This window comes from Macrosteles quadrilineatus, unplaced genomic scaffold (genome assembly GCF_028750875.1).
Source record: "Macrosteles quadrilineatus isolate MER2022 unplaced genomic scaffold, UCM_ALF_1.0 Scaffold_1__1_contigs__length_201487025, whole genome shotgun sequence".
Lineage (NCBI taxonomy): Eukaryota > Metazoa > Arthropoda > Insecta > Hemiptera > Cicadellidae > Macrosteles > Macrosteles quadrilineatus.
In genome coordinates this window covers 109,268,900-109,288,898 of record NW_026542594.1, presented here as the reverse complement: position 1 = coordinate 109,288,898, position 19,999 = coordinate 109,268,900, and the positions used below count along the sequence as shown (strand labels likewise).

Below are 19,999 nucleotides of genomic sequence, written 5' to 3'. Positions count from 1 at the left end.
ACAATTTTTTAAGCTATTCAAAATAGTCTAGAAAAAATTTGGAAAGTTTTATTTTTGAGGGTCAAAAACGAGAAAAACCTATTTTTACCCCATAAACCCCCGTTTCCAAGGTCTGATCATGCTGGTTTGCGAACTCGTTCGAATAAACGTAATTTTGCACGTTTGTACCAAATTTCATCGAAATCGAATCATTTTTGCTCAAATTATTGAGTGGAGCGAGCGAAGCTCTTATACGTCGACTTTTATGCATTTCGTAGTACGCAAACTCCTCCTAGACGGCTGAATCAATCGTTTTCAAATTTTGGGTGGTGATAAAGACCGTATCGGTGAGTGCCAACATCTATATGGCGTTAAAAATAACTCTCAGGAATCCGCCCCACTGGGTCTCAAAGTTTCAATGTAATCCTTATGGAAGCAGTATTTGACACATAAATAAATACATATGATCAGCTGTTGACTTTTGAATGCAGTAGATAAAGAAATAGGTGATAGCATTATTCCACAGATATTAGAACAGAAACGGTATGAATCATAAATATAATCAAATGACGACACTAGCTTGAGGTCCGTGACGTAGGAAGTGCTGAAGGAAGTACTAAAGGTGAGCAGTCTGGAGTGTGGAAACTGTTTATGACGATTAGATCAAGGTATTTTATCAAGGTATCCTTAAATGCTATTCAAAGGGAGGGAAACAGGTCCGTGGCGTAGGAAGTGGTGAAGGAAGGGGTTAAAGGCGAGCAGTCCGGAGTGTGGGAAATGTTTATGACGATTAGATTAAGGTATCTGCAATCATAAAATGCGATGGGAAGGAAGGTAAACAGGTCCGTGACGTAAGAAGTGGTGAATGAAGTAGTAAATGCGAGCAGTCCGGAGTGTGGGAACTGTTTATGACCAATAGATTAAGGTATTTGCAATCGAAAAATGCTAAGGGAAGGGAGGTAAACAGGTCCGTGACGAGGGAGGTGGTGATGGAAGTAGTAAATGCGAGCGGTCCGGGGTGTGGGAACTGTTTATGACCAATAAATTAAGGTATCTGTAATCTTATAATGCTATGGAAAGGGAGGAAAATAGGTACGCGACGTAGGAAGTGGTGATGGAAGTATTTAAGGCGAGTCGTCTGGAGAGTGGAAATTGTTTATGACGATTAGATTAAGGGATATACAATCCTAAAATGCTATGGGAAGGGAGGAAAACAGGTCCACGATATAGGAAGTGTTGAAGGAAGTAGTAAAGGCAAGCTGTCCGGAATGTGGGAACTGTTCATAACGATTAGATTAAGGGATCTGCAATCCTAAAATGCCATGGGAAGGGAGAGAAAAAGGTCCGAGACGTAGGAAGTGGTGAAAGCAGTAGTCAAGGTGAGCTGTCCGGAGTGTCCGGATCTGTTTATGACGATTAGATTAAGGTATCTACAATCTTAAAATTCTATGGGAAGAGAGGGAAACAGGATCGCGACGTAAGAAGAGGCGAAGGAAGTAGTAAGGTGAGCAGTGCGGAGTGTGGGAACTGGGAACCGTTTGTAGCAGTTAGATTAATGTATCTGCAATGCTGAAATGCTATGAGAAGGGATGGAAGCATCCCCACGACATAGAAAATAGTGAAAGAAGTAGTAAAGGCTAGCAACGCGGAGTGTGGGGAATGTTTGTGGCAATTAGATTAACGTATCTAAAATACTAAATTGCTATGGAAAGTGATGAAAACAGGTCCACGATGTAGGAAATGGCTTAGAAAGTAGTAAAGTATGAGCATAGTGTGAAAACCGTCTGTGGCAGTTAGATTGATGTATCTTTAATCCAAAATTCTATGAGAAGGGAAGGAAACAAGTCTATGACGTAGGAAATGGTGAAGGAAGTAGTAAGGCTTGCAGTGCAGAGTGTGGGAACTGTCTTTGGCAATTACATTAATGTATCTGCAATCCTAAAATGCTATGGGATGAGAGGGAAACAGGTCCACGACGTAGGGGGTGGTGAAGGAAGTAGTAAAGGTGAGCGTGTTGAGTGTGGGAATGGATTAATGTATCTACAATGCTAAAACGCCATGGGACGAGACTGTAGCACGAATCGATACATATTTCGATACATGCAATTGCTTACAATATAAATTTACAACTGAGTTGACAACAGCTGATTTTTACTCCATAGAGGCTTAAAACTATTTTGACTTCCTAAAGAGTAAAAATGATACTTTAGACCCGCAACGCATGCATTAAAAACGACTGTTATTACTGCGGTTTGACCAAAACAATACAATATAAACCCTTGATGACTCCGCTCAATTTTGTGGATGCCTCTGCGAACGCCACCTAGTAGTGCTAACGGACACACACACACGCGCGCGCGCGCGCGCGCTCACACACAAGGAAACGCCTCGAACCATAATCCGGTTTTTAATAACGAACATCTCTATCCATGTACATCAAATGATCATATACAAAATTACTACTTACATCTTAATATAAAATTACTACCAATCTACTTTACTTGCAAAGTCTTGGATAAAAGATTCCGACAACTTTTGATATTTAAACGCAATACCCCAGCACCCGTCAAAGTTTACAGCCATTTCCCGAAGAAAGTATTCGGGAATTTCTGGTGCTTTAAAAATGGAGCCCAGTTCACTCTGTGAAAGTATATTCTGAGCATATCAATGGAAAAATCATAATGGGACGAAAAAATTTCCCAATCTAAGATCTAGTAAATCTCATGACAAATTTGTCTGTTTGAACCCCGTGAGGCTCTTTGCTCTCTTGAGACAACAGTGAGCAGGCGTTCTCCATCTCCAAGCTCATACTGGCCGCTTTCATGGAGGGACAGGTTTAAGTAGTACTGTAGAGTGTAGGCTGCACTGAAAGCACACATTTTATGGTCACCCTCACACAGCTTACTCCTTTAAGGTAGAAATTGTAAACAGACGGGCCAGTGATTTTCCGTACGTTAGGATGAAACCCTCGCAAAAATCTGCCTTTGGTTTAAATAATTTTAAAAGAAATGCAAAGAGCTGTAATTAAACCTTGATTGTATGGTACAGAACCTTCATTCCAACGAATACCGTGATGACTTGTTAACCAGCGAGTGGTTATTTGCATTTTATCATTTACATTTTTAATAGGTACTATAAGAGGGTTTGAAAATTATTTGGCAATTCAATTATTGTGTAGAGTGGGACTGTTTCTGTGTAGTATTATGTAAAACATTTTACTCAGTATATTAGGATAGGCATTGCAAAGCTTGCGTTATTTTACAAGGAATCTATTCAATCTGATATTTTGGCAGCTAATTTTTCTTTAACGGGTTATATAACATGTTTTTTTATGTTTCAGAAATGGCAAGGCCGGTGAAGGGAGGCTATCTACTCAGGCATAAAAGTAAGTTAATTTTTTTTTTTTTGTAAGTACAATATAATATATTCTTTTCGGTGTACTGCAGAAAAAACTGCCGTTTTAATACATGCGTTGCGAGTCTAAAGTAGCATTTTTACTCTCTAGGGAGTAAAACGCATTAACCGTTAGGGAGCGAAGATCTGCTGATGTCAACTCAGTTGTAAATTTCTATTGTGTTTACAATTGCATTTATCGAAAGTATGTATTGATTTTTTATTCGATTGTAGTTAATCGTTGCCTTGTTGTAAATAGTTCGACATATTGATAGTATACAGTATGCTAACACAGTCGTAATAGACCAAACAATTGAGTCACTTACTAAACAGATAGCTGCTTGTTTCCGTTAGCAAATTAAAATGAAAACGAGCTAGAAGTAGTTTTGAGAAGTTATTGTTGAATGAAAACGATTTCAGATTTGTTACCTAGTTTGTTCAATGAAGCAATGTGACAAAAAATATAGTTTATCACACGGGCAAAAAGTGTCTTTTCAACCTTCGTTCATTTTCCAACGTCGGCTTTGCCTCGATCATAAAACTTGAGCTCCGGTCGAAAAAACACACTGGAGTCACTGGAACTAGGGATGAAACATACTATTTCACAGCTATGTTGTAGGTCCATTTAATCTAAAACTTTGATATAGTTTTTTTTTTTTTTTTTTTTTTTTTTTACTATGCCATTGATTAAGGAAATAAAAAACTATTCTTTAACCGATGTTGTGTCAACCAAGGCTCTGTAGAACTAAATAATGTAAGATTAATTTGAATGTAATCATTGAAAGCCTAACTTTTATAAGATAGTTTTAACTATCAAGATTTGTTATAATATTAACGAGGTATTAGCCCGTCCTTCGTACGGGAATCGAGTAGTCAGTTAAAACTGTGTATATTTCAGAACAGCTAGTTTATACGGATAAATATACATTTTCTTGCAGTTGTCCCTTGACCAAATTTGTTTTCATCCCATTATAGGCCTATACGATATACATTTTAAATTCGATAATTTTATAATGAAACCGCAATTGTGTCGATGTAAAAAGCCTTGATGTGAGATTTGTGGCCGATTCGCACATTGATTATAAGTAGGTTGAATATTATACATCACACATTATACAATATACATTGATTATACACCTACAGTAGAGAGAGTATAGTCAATTGGGAAGTGTATTGCCAACGATACCACCTTCCATCGCATACTATAACTTAGGTACCGTACCACCTCTGTCGCAACTGAAGGTAAGGGAACACTTGGCGCCGGAGCAAGTTGAGATACACAGGAAGGCATGGGGAAGGCCACAATTCTCTGGTTCGGCGAAACCACCGGACTGGCGGAAAAATGCTCCGGCGAAACCACCGGATATTCTCTACTTCGCCGGACCGCCGGATCGGCGGTTTCGCCGGCCCAGTGGGTAGTGGGGCATTGTTCCTTATGGAGATGAACACACATACCGGCGAAACAGCCGGAACTGCGACTGCCCCCACTCCTCAGTCGTGGTTCAACCCTCAAGGGTGGTGGTTGTTTTTCACTTAAGCGCAGTGTCCAATTGGTGTATTTAGTTTTATTTTGCTAATTAGTTAATTTATTTATTATTTTTAGTCTGTTTAGTTCTATATCATCATGGTCGATGTTGATATGGATTTACTTTTTGGTTTGATTTATGAGAAACCAGAACTTGACAAAAACAAAACGAGGGACAGCTGGAGACAAATTTGTGCTGCATCTCTTGTGGATAAATACAGTCTCTCATGTACGTGTCTTGTCCTTGTATTTGCACTCTAATCTTCAATAATTGCTCGTCGAATGAGGGGACAGACATTCGAAAATAATTAAAAACCTTATTTTCATTATTCCTCAACTGTAAAAATAAAGTATAAAATGCCCCATTGAGGTGTCTGTTCTCCAGAATCGGATGAACCCAAATATTTCGGTGGTGTTTTCTCTTCCTTCTGTGGTGGATCAAACACAGAACGGCCAATTTTTGAGGTCTTGACAGTGCCATTTCTAAGATTAAACTGATTCAGAGTTGATTGCAGTCTGTTTATTGTTGCCGCCTCCAGCAACATAGTTTTTGCCGGGACAAGTGTGTTCCGAACCTCAACCTCCGGCGGTTCCGGTTGAAGATAAGTGACTCTGAAGAAGAAAATTTAGTTTTTTCTTTTTTTTCCATATAGGCCCTACTTTGTATAGAGGGAGAAAGTAATAGACCTTAGACGTTATTGGCTTTTACAATTCAAGGATCAACCAATCATTTTGTTATAATTTTTCAAAAACCACATTTTATAATGGGTTTTGAATATTGATATGGTCTTATTTGTTAAGTTCTTTCATCTAATATTTTTTCTTTAGCCTTTTTAGAATTAATTGGAACAGCTGATGATTTTAAAATGATTCATATTGTACAAATAAAACATTCCTTTCTGTTCTTCTTGTAAACATGGTTTACTATTTTTTTCTCTCTAGGTGAAAAAAACGAACCTCTATCACAACAAACCTGTTGTGATGGTTTTTTTTCCGATTTCGTAAATATTTCCGCCACTAGACTTTCAATATCCATCTTTGCACGACCAACGACACTAGCTGAGAAAAAGGACTGAAGCATTGTCACAGCTACTATCGCTGGTTGGGACCTAAGAGAGATTTAAAGCGCAGCTCCAAAGTAAACAGACCCTGAGGTTACTGCCCCCCCCCCTATTCCCTTCTATCACCTGCGTCTTTTATAATTATTGCCACCACAATGCAATTACTCATACTATACCAAATTTACAGTAAGTCAAAATAAAAAAAAATACCTAAAATAAAACGAATCCAATAAAAGTCACAGTATGTACACAATTTTGGTATCCTGACATCATTACATGAACCGTCCATATAACTAACTATCATTAATCAATTTCACTGCATCAATTGCTAAGTTAATGAGTAAAAGAAGAAAAGTAAAAACAATAACAAATCGTTTGTTTTGAAACTACTGGGAAATATAGCAAAGATACGCCACTTGGGATGTTTTCCCCATAAAAAAACATGGTGAGCATTTTTTTGCCATTTTGTATAGACCCTGCTCTCGGTCTATACAAGCCCATACAAATGTTCAGTACTATTGTCCAACTCCATTAACATTCCAAAACCACGTCCATTCCCATGTATATTTCCAAAATCATCGACTTGACAGTGCAAGGTTTGCACGCGAACTCGGGCGTGCTACCACTCCCGACCCATGCTTCTCGCTCCTGACCCATGGTCGGGCTTCTCACCCTCATTGGTAAAGCGATGAAATGGCACTCCCCTGGACATCCTTTGTGGAAATCCATGAGTTCTGGCTACTTGGGAGCCCAAGCCGTTTGACATACAACATATCACCGTTTCTCCTAATCATCTTCTCTACCAAATGCATGTCTTTATACTTGGTCTTTAACAACTCCTCTGTATAGAATCCTCCCCTGATTGTGCCCCACCACTGAGGGGCGGTAACATGCCACCAGAGAAGAGCATTCGATCCAGACAAACCAATTTCTAAAAACATAAACTCTAGTTTAGCCAAGTACTCACCCGGAGATACATACAATTGTCTGGCATTTAAACCGTCTTTGACAAAAACAGCCACTCCAACAAGACTGGTGGTTGGAGTAAGAGGTACGACACTAGCTTGAGGTACGTGACGTAGGAAGTGGTAAAGGAAGTAGTAAAGGCAAGCAGTCCGGACTGTGGGAAATGTTTTTGAGGATTAGATTAAGGTATCTGTAATCCTAAAATGCTATGAGAAGGGAAGAAAACAGGTCCGCGACGTAGGAAGTGGTGAAGAAAGAAGTCAAGGCGAGCTGTCTGGAGTGTGGAAACTGTTTATGACGATTAGATTGAGATATTTACAATCCTAAAATGCTATGGGAAGGGACGAAAACAGGTCCGCGATGTAGGAAGTAGTAAAGGAGTAGTCCAGGCGAGCTGTCCGGAGTGTGGGAACTGTTTATGACGATTAGATTAAGTTATTTGCAATCCAATAATGCTAAGGGAAGGGAGGTAAACAGGTTCGTGACGTAGAAAGTGGTGAAGGAAGTAGTAAAGGCGAGCATTCCGGAATGTGGAAACTGTTTGTGACGATTAGATTAAAGTATCTGCAATCCTAAAATGCTATGAGAAGTGAGGAAAACAGGTCCGCGACGTAGGAAGTGGTGAAGGAAGTAGTCAAGGCGAGCCGTCCGGAGTGTGGAAACTGTTTATGACGATTAGATTAAGTTATCTACAATCCTAAAATGCTATGGGAGGGAGGGAAACAGGTCTGTGACGTAGGAAGTGGTGAAGGAAGTAGTAAATTCGAGCAGTTCGGAGTGTGGGAACTGTTTATGACGATTAGATTATGGGATCTGCAATCCTTAAATGCTATAAGGGGGGGAAACAAGTCCGAGACGTAGGAAGTGGTGAAGGAAGTAGTCAAGGTGAGCTGTCCGGAGTGTGGGAACTGTTTATGTCGATTAGATTAAGGCATTTACAATCTTAAAATTCTATGGGAAGAGAGGGAAACAGGTCCACGACGTAAGAAGAGTTGAAGGAAGTAGTAAGGTGAGCAGTGTGGAGTGTGGGGGAACTGGAAACCGTTTGTAGCAGTTAGATTAATGTAACTGCAGGGCTGAAATGCTATGAGAAGGGATGGAAGCATGCGCACGACATAGAAAATGGCGAAAGAAGTAGTAAAGGCTAGCAGTACGGAGTGTGGGGAATGTTTGGGGAAATTAGATTAACGTATCTAAAATACTAAAATGCTATGGAAATTGATGAAAATAGGTCCACGATGTAGGAAGTGGCTTAGGAAGTAGTAAAATATGAGCATAGTGTGAGAAACGTCTGTGGCAGTTAGATTAATGTATCTTCAATCCTAAAATGCTATGAGAAGGGAAGGAAACAGGCCCCACGACGTAGGAAGTGGTGAAGGAAGGAGTAAGACTTGCAGTGCAGAGTGTGGGAACTGTCTTTGGCTATTGCATTAATGTATCTGCAATCCTAAAATGGTACGGGAAGAGAGGGAAACATGTCCACGACGTAGGGGGTGGTGAAGGAAGTATTAAAGGTGAGCAGTGTTGAGTGTTGGAATTGATTAATGTATCTGCAATGCTAAAATGCTATGCGAAGAGACTGTAGACTGTAGGTTAAAATGGTTATGAAGCATAAATCGATACATATTTTCGATATATGCAATCGTTTACAATAGAAATTTACAACTGAGTTGACAACAGCTGTTTTTTTATTCAATAGAGGCTAAAAACGATTTGTACTCCCTAAAGAGTAAAAATGCTACTTTAGACCCGCAACGCATGCATTAAAAACGACTGTTTTTACTGCAGTATCACAAAAACAATATATATTATGAACCCTTGATGACTCCGCTCAATTTTGTGGATGCCTCTGCGAACGCCACCTAGTATATATATAGATATTTATATGTTAATATATTTATATATAATAAATTAATAACTAAAGGGTACTATATGTTTAATTATTTATTTCTATTACTAATACGTATGTCCGTTAGCACGATAACTCGAGCAAAAATGATCCGATTTTGATGAAATTTGGTATAAACGTGTAAACCTACATTTATTCGAACGAGTTCGCGAACCAGCATGATCGGACTATGAGAACGGGGGTTTATGGGGGTTTTATGGGGTAGAAATAGGTTTTTTCCCACCAAACCATTTTGTAGACCTTAAAATACAAATCATTTAGTATATTGAAGCGTTATTATGCGCCTAACGGTTACAGGGAAAATTAAAAAAATGTAAATTTGAAATTCCCAATGTTATTCTTATGAAGAATAAGTCAACTGTTGTAATTTGCTAGTTTACGAACATATTTTGATAAAATTTGGAAAATACATTAATTTATTACTAAACTATTAACATTTTACAACAAAAAACACTCTTTACCCTCCCTGTTGCAGCAAACCTAAGTACTCGTTAAACTAATTCTATTTTAATAGGGAATAAATGTGATATTTTTAAGGAGGATTTTTAGTGTAAATCCAATGGATGTTCAAGACAAATGGAAATTCGCTTAGTATGCAGGTTAGCTTCGGCGGGGGTATTTACTAATGTACCAGTCGATCAAACTCTAGATATAGTTAAAAGTAACCTAACCACGAACTCACACCTGAAGCCATTGATGAGTTGTTAATTTTATTAAAAGAGGTTTTGAAGCAGAACTATTTATTTCATATTTAATGAAAAATACTACTCGCATTTTGATGGCCTAGCAATGGGTTCTCCATTGTCAGGTATTCTTGCGGATATTTACTTAAATTATATAGAAAACAAATTCATGCTTTCAAACTGTAACAAACAAAAGCAAAAGATAATACAGTACCACAGATACGTATATGATAATATTCTGTTGTTCAATGGAAATAACAGACAACTGGATTTATTACACTCTTATGTCAACACCATATCACCTAATTTAAAATTTACAATTGAAGTGGAAGAATAAAATAAGATTAATTTTTTGGATTTGACCATAGAGAAAGTAGATAGCAGATTAGATTTCAGCATTTACAGGAAGCCTTCAAGCCAAACCATTCATAACACCTCTTACCATCCACCCTCACAGAAGTTTGCAGCATATAACAGCATGGTATATAGGCTGCTAAACATTCCAATGTCGGTCACTAATTATCAAAAATAGCTCAATATCATTAGGAACATAGCAATAGCTAATGGGTATGAAACAAACATGGTTGACAGAATAATTAGCAAACAAAGGAATAAAAATATAAATAAAAATGGTCATGAAATGCCGCAAGATAAGAAATATGCATCATCCGAACCCGAAAAATTACAAACAAAATTCAACTTTTGCTCAACACCTGATAGATGAAAATCACGACTTAAATAATCTTGACACTGGCTTGGAAATCCTTCACACCTGTACAAAAGGCAGCAAATTAGGTACCCTGGAAGAAATTTTAGTTGAATTACAAACAAAATTCAACTTTTGCTCAACACCTGATAGATGAAAATCACGACTTAAATAATCTTGACACTGGCTTAGAAATCCTTCACACCTGTACAAAAGGCAGCAAATTAGGTACCCTGGAAGAATTTGAGATCTACAAAGCCCACATACAAATTTATTGAATTGAACTAATTTTAAACGATAAATTACAATTCAAATCACACTTCATATTCAATAGTATTTTAAATCAGTGGAGAGAGTACAGCTGATATCACCGCAACCGACACGACAATGCAAGGATGACTCCAGTCAGCTACTTCCTCGAGTGCGGGAATGTACTATCCTCAACAGGCCTGTTTTTTAAAACCCCGTTTTGACAAATATCTGTGTAATTCGTGTAAACATGTTTTGTGTTTTAACGACGCCTTTTGGATGAACAGTACGACGATGGCACAGTGATGCTGAAACGGCCGTAACAAGTTGATAACAAATCAGGAGCTGGCTGACGAAGGTAAAATTTTAATTTAGTTATAGAACCAGCTCAGGGACTAGAAAATATGGATTAAAATATGGACCTTTTCTAGATAATGTCTGCCCCAAAGTTGACAAATCATCAACAAACTCTCCATCTTTAACACTACCTTCTAATTTTACAGTTTAATCCATTCCAACTATGGTCTTTTAAATTTTAATAGTTCATTAGCCGCCCTTGGTTCTGCTGGTTTACTATATGGATTATATAAATGATCAAATTTATCTATAAACATACGAGTGAAATTTATCGACAGATTAGTGAGGTGTATGTCGAGAACATTATGAGTGACGGAATAGTACGCAAATGGGTAAGGCCATCTAAAGACGGCCCCACCTACGTTCATGATGAGCAACGCACTGGGTACTGAGGACAGGGACGCCACCCAGTGCGTTGCTCATGATGGACTTTGGGGGGGCCGTCATTAAATGCCCTTACCCACTTGCGTACCATTCCGTCACTCATAATGTTCTCACCAAACACTTCACTAATCTGTCGATAAATGTAAACGGCTTTCACACATTTAGCACTTAAAAATCGAATAACAGCGCGCACTTCACAGTCGGCGGCAGTCTCAATTGGCGGCACCATTTTGATTGCTCGAAACAGAATGTAAACACGGCCGATTGTTGTCGAATTTCCGGCTAGGGCTTGCCAATAGATGCACAAATACTGTTAGAGAGGATAAATTTATATTCTTGTCATATAGTACATACATGCCCCAATCTTTAGGCTATCAAGTGTCAATGTAACTTAGGCCTATATGACTTCTTCTTCTAAGAATGAAAGTATTATTCTTCCTATGTCCGGAGTCGGTTGTGAGGTTATGTAATGTCCTCGTTACTTCATGTGTGTGCTGTTGTGTAATAACTCTAATAGACAATAAAATGTTCCATATCCACACCATTGCGCGTTGTTTAATAACCCTAACAGTGGTTATGGGCCCAGAGGCCGTTTGTGGATATGGATGTTAATAACTGGAACATTGCGATTTCGGTTTGTTCACGGGTTCGCGAGTAATGATTGATCCTAACCTACACATAGGTTGTGCCGTGTGCGACTACGTGAGACTTTTGTTCATAGTTTTGAAGACAGTACCGACAAAAAATGAGTGCTTCTTCAGGTCTACCTATTGTTGAAAAACTACAGGGGAGGGAAAACTTCTCAACTTGGAAATTTGCTATGAAGGCCTATCTCGTACATGATGACCTTTGGGATGTCATAGAGGAAACCCCACCGGACCCCATCAGTGATAACTGGAAGAAAAAAGACAAGAAAGCCCATTCAAGAATAGTTTTATTTGTGGATAAGATTAATTATTCTCACATCAGAGACACGAGAACGGCTGCAGAAGCTTGGAACGCCCTGGAAAAGGCCTTTGAGGATTCTGGCTTAACAAGGAAAGTTGGCCTACTAAAAACCTTAGTCACAACCACGCTTGAAAAATGTAAGTCTATTGATGATTATTGTGATAGAATCATAACAAACAGCTTTTAAGTTAAATGAAATGAAATTTAATGTTAGTGAGGAGTGGATTGGTACCTTGCTACTCGCAGGTTTGCCTGATCACTACAAACCGATGATCATGGCATTAGGAAATTCGGGAACACCTATCACTGGTGATTCTATCAAAGTAAAACTCCTTCAGGATGTGAAATCCGAGGACTGGACCGGCGAATCTGCTCTTTATGCCAATAGACAGTTTAGGTCCAATAAGTCAACACCGCTCAAATGTTTTAGGTGCAATAAGCCTAACCATCTAGCTAAGAATTGTCCTCATTAAAATGGCAGTAACAATAAATCTAATAGGCCTAACCAAAACAGTAGGTTTAGACCTAATGAATCTAGATTTTCAGATAGGCCCAATAAAAGTAGGCCTAATGAGTACAAACATGAAAATAGCCATGATACAAGTAAGAAAAATGCTTTTCTGGCGGTAGACAGTCATCGGCGTACCCATAATGAAGGTTTATGGTACTTGGATTCATGTGCGTCCACGCACATTACAAACGATGTAAATAAGCTTAGCAATCTAAAACCAAATAGCTGTACAATAGTTTCAGCAGATGGTTCAGATCTAGTTGCAGATTGTTCTGGCACTGTATATCTTGAGCTATATAATGGTAGTGAAGTTGTAGAAGTAGAAGCCAATGATGATTTTCACATACCAAGTTCGGCAGTTAACCTACTATCAGTGAGTAAGATAGTTAAGAAGGGACACACTGTAACCTTTGACAAAAGTGGGGGTCATGTTCATAATAATGAGACAGGTGATTTAGTTGCAACAGCTCATCTAAAAAATGGAATTTATTGTATGAATACAACAGAAATAAAAAAACTGTTTTTATTCTGAGAATAAAGGTATTTTATGGCATCGTAGATTAGGCCATCTGAACAGGAAAGGTATGTTAAAGCTGTCTAAAATATCCACAGGCTTAGACGACAATATTGTAGTGGAAGATCCATGCGAGCTTTGCATAATGGGAAAACAGACACGTTTACCTTTCAAACGGAGCAAAATGTACTCTGAAAATATTCTAGACCTTGTACATACAGATCTCTGTGGACCTATGGAAACTGCATCTGTCGGCGGACGAAGATACTTCTTGACATTCATTGATGACTTCTCAAGACTCATGTATGTGTATTTTCTCAAAGAAAAATCTGAGGTGACAAAAATCTTAAAAAGTTTCAAAGCCATGGTCGAGAAACAAACAGGAGCGAAAATAAAGAAAATCAGATCAGATAATGGTGGCGAATACGCCAATGAAGAAATGAAGAACTATCTTTCTTCTGAAGGAATTGTTCACAAACTTACGACTCCCTACTCCCCTCAACAAAATGGAGTCGCGGAGCGAGCCAATAGAACATTAGTTGAAAAAGCTCGAACAATGTTGTTTGATGCAAACCTGCCTAAAATATATTGGGCTGAGGCTATTTCTTCAGCTGTGTACTTAACAAACCGCTCGCCTTCAGTAATCCTTGGAGATAGAACACCTTATGAGATATGGCATGGGAGAAAGCCCAGTCTAGCTCACCTGAGAGTATTTGGATGCAAAGCCATGGTACAGATACCAAAAACGCAAAGAAAGAAATGGGACCCAAAGTCACAAAAATTTATTTTTGTAGGCTACTGTGCATCAACAAAGGGATATCGACTTCTCGACCCTAAGACGAACAAGATTACAATCTCTAGGGATGTAATATTTTTGGAAAACCAAAAAGAAGAGGATCCTGAGACCAGTCAAAAGTTAAATAAGCAAGTTCAGGAGAACAACGTAAACCTTTCAGCACAAATCGAGTCAAGTGAAGATGGACCTGAAGAGAACGAACATCATGCAGAAGATAATCTCCCAAATGAAGATGAGGATACTGAGGATGAAGATTTTCATGGTTTTGAAAATGAAGACGTACCAAGTGAAGCACCACGACGATCTGCTAGACAGAAGAAACCGAAAACTTGGCCTGATCATGTAATATACTACAGTGAAAAGAATGATGATACAGAAATCACCATAGAAGAAGCCCTAAGTGGTGAAAGATCAAAACAGTGGCAACAAAGTATTGACAAAGAAATACACTCCTTGATAAAAAACAAAACCTTTGAAGAAACTAGCCTACCTATAGGTGTAAAACCATTGAAAACTAAATGGGTACTAAAAATTAAGCCCGCATGTGAAAACCAAGAAGAAACTCTCAAGGCGAGATTGGTAATCAAAGGATGTAGCCAGATAAAAGGGATAAATTACAAAGAAACGTTCTCACCTGTCGTGAAATATTCATCCATACGATACCTCATATCCTTGGCAGCCAAAGAAGATTTGGAGATAGATCACATGGATGTGACAACAGCGTACTTGTACGGAGACCTTCATGAAGACGTCTATGTCATACCACCCAAAGAGATCGCTACTTCAAAGGATGGAAACGTTTGGAAATTGAAGAAAGCCGTCTACGGATTGAAGCAAGCTGGAAGAAATTGGAACAGAAAAATAGACGAAGTGCTATCTGGATTGAACTTTACCAGATCTCAAGCTGACCCGTGTGTTTACTATTCAAGAAAAGGAAATAATCTACAAGTAATTGCTCTATATGTCGACGACATGCTGTTCTTCTCGAACAACAAGAAATCCATGGAAAAGACGAAGAGTACTCTCAAGACTCACTTCGATATGAAAGACCTTGGACCTGTCAACCATTGTCTCGGCATGACCATCACTCGAAATAGAGAAGCTGGAAAAATTTGGATCTCTCAAGAAGACTACACCAAGAAAGTGCTACAGAGATTCGGTATGAGCGAAGCGAAGCCAGTAACTACTCCACTTGATCCAGGCTTGGACTTCACGACAGTAAGTGACGAAGAGACGGACATGGTGAGTGTTCCATACCAAGAAGCTATCGGTAGTTTACTGTATTTGTCACAAATACAAGACCAGACATTTCTTTTGCTACCAACTTATTAAGTAGATTCAATAACTCTTACAGTAAGGTACACTGGTTAGCAGTTAAAAGAATTTTTAGGTACTTAAAAGGGTCTGTTAATTTTAAATTGGAATTTTCAAGGGAAGGGAATAAAAATGTAATAGCCTATTGTGATGCAGATTGGGGAAACAAAATAAATGAAAGATATTCTGTTACAGGTTGTTTGTTAAAATGTTCTGGTAGTTTAATATCTTGGTTCAGCAAAAAACAGAGAACAGTAGCATTGTCCACTTGTGAGGCAGAGTATATGGCATTGTCATTTACAGTTCAAGAATTGTTATGGTTAAGACAGTTAATCTCAGAAATTGATCAAAAAAATTCTCTGAACCCATTTGATGTATATTGTGACAACAAAGGTGCTATTCAGTTGACAAAGAATTTTGTAACTAATGCTAGATCAAAGCACATAGATATTAGGTATCATTTTTTGAGACAACATGTTGAATCAGGGGTTGTTTGTATTAAGTATCTACCTTCTGAAGAAATGTTAGCAGATGTTCTGACCAAGCCCCTAACAAAAGTTAAACATGAGAGTTGTGTACAACATTTTGGAATTGTTAGGCATAGTTAGTTTAGGGCCTAACATATATTGTTTTCTAAAATGCATAGACCTAAAAAAAAGAAATATGTTTAGGGGCCTAGTAATTTTTTCTGTGTGTTTTACATATTGTGTTATGTTTATTTTGCTGAATATAAATTTAAGGGGTGGTGTTAGAGAGGATAAATTTATATTCTTGTCATATAGTACATACATGCCCCAATCTTTAGGCTATCAAGTGTCAATGTAACTTAGGCCTATATGACTTCTTCTTCTTCTAAGAATGAAAGTATTATTCTTCCTATGTCCGGAGTCGGTTGTGAGGTTATGTAATGTCCTCGTTACTTCATGTGTGTGCTGTTGTGTAATAACTCTAATAGACAATAAAATGTTCCATATCCACACCATTGCGCGTTGTTTAATAACCCTAACAAATACAGCGCAAATGTCCAAAATGCCAATCGCAGCGCTGGAACGGAGAAATTTAAAAAACGGTACTTACTTAAAAAACATGCCTCGTATTTTTATTTAATAAATAATTCCACTTTATCTCAGATAATGGAATCTATTCAATTATCCACTCCTAAGTTCCCGGTTTGGTGACTTAGCCAAAGAAGTATTAACCTATATACAAGCTCATTAGGGTCATCCCAAGAAGTATAGTTTATTTTATTACCAGTCACTTGTCTCAAACCTTCACCTTCAAAGACTTTAAAAGAGGCTAAATTATATTAAGATACTAGCTGTACCCACGGGCTTTGCCCCATTTAACTTCTTCATTTTAAAGATGAGCTCGTTCGCATGGCTCAATCACGTCCCGGTTGAAGTTCGTTTGTTACGCAACATCATAGAACAAAACCAACTTGTTTAATTGATACAGCTGTTAAGATTCATTAATTCCTTTTAAATATGAAAAATCATAAGGTTAACATGTAAACCTCCAGAGCCACTGGGGTGGAGCCCAATAGCCCGATCAGAATAAAAACTACTTAGTTTTCCTATTTAATGCCCAAAGAGTCGGTGTAATGAATTTCAGCCTCTTAGGTAAGTGGGAAGTGGGAGAATTAGTGATGAGTGAGTGTGTCAGTGAGGGCTTTGCCTTTTATGTATACAGATTTAGTATGTGTATTACTTGGCATTGGTGCACCATCTTTGTAACTCCTTAAATGTCCATTTGTAGATTCCAAAATCTCTTTATAGTTTTGCAAATCATCCTGAGTATAATCCTCAGGCTCTTTTAAAGTAAGCAATTGCCACAAACATTTTGTTCTCTTGTAGGTTTTATTTGCAACTGTAACATCATCACTGACAATTTCACCTTCATTACTTACAATAAAAAAATTATTTGCTTCTCGTCTAACACCATAATATGTGGTGTCTGCATACTACTTCTACTGAGATAATTTCCTGAATAGTCTGATACTAAAAGACCAAAATCTAATTTGTGTGGGGCGGCTTGTTGTACTCTTGGTAATCTATATGGGATCATTCGGAGAATTTCCATTTGAGGCCTCTCCGCCTCAAAGCAAGTCAATTGCTTTGTCGTATTCATCGGCAAATGTAATGCTGACAACATCTAAACTTCTCTTATTTACAGGAAAATATATAATATTTCTTGGAACTTCAATAATTTTGTAGCCAGGAGGAGCTTCTGGATAAAAGCTGCGTATGCTGTGTGATTTGTTGCCATTTAAATAAGACCCATTTGCAATATTACATTTTACTCTAATCACATTTTAAATTATTAATGTTTATTTTATTTGTAGATTCAAACAGAACACCAGGAGGAGTAGAAACACTTTTAAATCCCAAAGGTTTTGTAAAATCAAAAACATGGCTAGAATGTCACTTTCATAGTTTTGTTATTAGCTGTGAGTGAAAAGTCTGGGATTTGCTTTTGAATTTCCTTTGCAAGTTCAACCACCTTATATGTACCTTCAGAAATTTATATTTTAATTGGAGCTTTGTGGTCATAATAGAAAACAGCCTCACCTTCGCCAATGGTTAATTTGGTGCCTTTGTTGTTTTTTTGTTAATTAATTTGAAAATCTACCAGTCCAATTGCATAATCATTATTTAATTCTATAGCAGGAAACAACACTGACTTAAGCTCTGAACCCGAAAATGTTATAGTAAATGAATCCATTTTTATAAGCAAAATTTTTTATAAATAATAAACATAAAATTCCACAAATAGAACTATTTAAATCTTGTATTTGATCGGTTTTATAGAAGATTTTATGTCCCTCAAAATATTTAATTACTTCTTTTGGAGGTTGGATTCCAAATGGGTCAAAATGAATTACAATATCTTTATTTTTACGACATGCTGTCCAGTGTGTGCCAGATAAACTGTCTAAATTAACTATTCCGCACTCTTTTACTTTTGGTGTTAGATTTTTTAGCTCGTTTTTTAGGTACAACCTTCTGAAGTAAGGCACGTATTTTGCGGCCTCTAACAGCTAATAGTTGTCCATCTTTTTTATTAAATTTTAATCCCATTCCCATGTTTGCTTTTGCCTTCATCAAATTTATCACAGCATAAGCTGCTGCTTTTTCAGCAAGATTTGCATCCTTGGCAGTAACTCTAGTCCAAGCTAAGTCTGCTAATCTCATGTCTGCTTTGTTCCGAGCAGCGGTATCGGGATTATTCATGTAGAATATGTCAATAAGAGTCTAGTTTATTTTTTGGAGGTACATTTTTGGCTAAAGTTTCCCGTATTTTAGTTCCAGGCCCACAACAACGATACGATCGCACGTGGAGACTGACTGGAAGGCTATTTTAAGAGTTTTTAATAACCCTCGACACCTGTAGGGCTTTAAGAATAAACCTTTGCACTTTTTACATGTTTTCTTATCGTTTCTTACCATTTTTACTATATAAAAAGTCTGCTATTCAACAGAAAAACAGATTTAAAATAATACATATTAAGGAAAATATACCAACGATGTTGGGTCTACTATTCGATGTGTTATTTGTGGTCCAATTGGAAGTAGGGTTACGGTTGTAATTTATAATTTAATTGTAAGAAAGGAATGATTAAAATTTACAAACTTATATTTAATATCTAAATCTTTAGAACAAGAAAATTAAAAAAAAATAATTTAAATATTTAATGTGTGACGAAGTAAAATTACACACGTTTACTGACTGTGAAATCACACCAAATGATGTCGAATCTTAGTCAGTTGTTGAATTTGATGACATAAATAGTCCAAATATTATACAATTTTTCTCAATGGGTTGACATAAAAATATCAACTGTTTTTACTTTTGTCAATCTCACAGCAAAGTACACAATCATTTACGTGATAACGTAAATCTAATAACCTAATATTATTCAAACAAGATGATTGAAATTTAAAACATGTATATCAAAATCATGTAAGTAATGACTTTTCACTCAACCAATTTAGAAATCTCGGTTTACCAGTGTTGGGATAAAACTAAATATGAATTGTTCGTAATAGACAAATAAAGGTCAAAGAATAATGGCAAATATAGATTTATGTTTGATAAATGTTATAACGACTAAGAGGATGGTAAGGGTAAATAAGTGAAAGACAGATGTTTAAAACATTTGCATTTATTTAGCAGCATATATATACAATCATTGACTATATCTACACTTACAATTGATCCTGAGTCCTAGGGCTTCGCAGTCCTGGCTATGTTTGATCAATTTTATAATGACCAAGAGCAAGAGTGTTCATGCCATCTTCTAGAATAAACCTCTGGTCATCGTCAAAAGATAGTACTTTTTCGTTCATAGTCAAGGTTTGAAGGTGATGGTTTGTAGATTTAATTCTTGTCACATTCTCATAGTAATCTTGCCCAGTTGCAAGATAGTTCAAATAATGTTGATGTTTAAGGATATGTTTAACTGTGGCGCAATGAGCTCCTTTAGCTTTCTTTACCTCTAAATCTTGCTTTTATCTTCATATAACCAGTTTAGAGGAATGTAAGAATATAACTTTGGTCTTAAACCATAATATTCATACATAATATGACCATCTAGTTCGTCTTTAAACTTGCCAGTGACGTTTTAAAGTAGCTATTACCGTAGGTGGCACGGTAAGACCTAGACCCGGGACCGATTTACTTTTTCATTTTGATGTCCCCAGAGGC

General features: G+C 37.3%; 1 protein-coding gene across 1 annotated transcript in view; it reads left to right on the top strand.

The window, feature by feature from the left end:
* LOC128983048 (uncharacterized) overlaps positions 1 to 19,999 on the top strand; it is a 331,667-nt gene that overhangs the window by 287,838 nt on the left and 23,830 nt on the right. Inside the window, exon 4 of the mRNA XM_054402183.1 lies at positions 3,320 to 3,364. Coding sequence (XP_054258158.1) covers positions 3,320 to 3,364 — 45 coding nt within the window. The remainder of the gene's footprint in view (positions 1 to 3,319; positions 3,365 to 19,999) is intronic.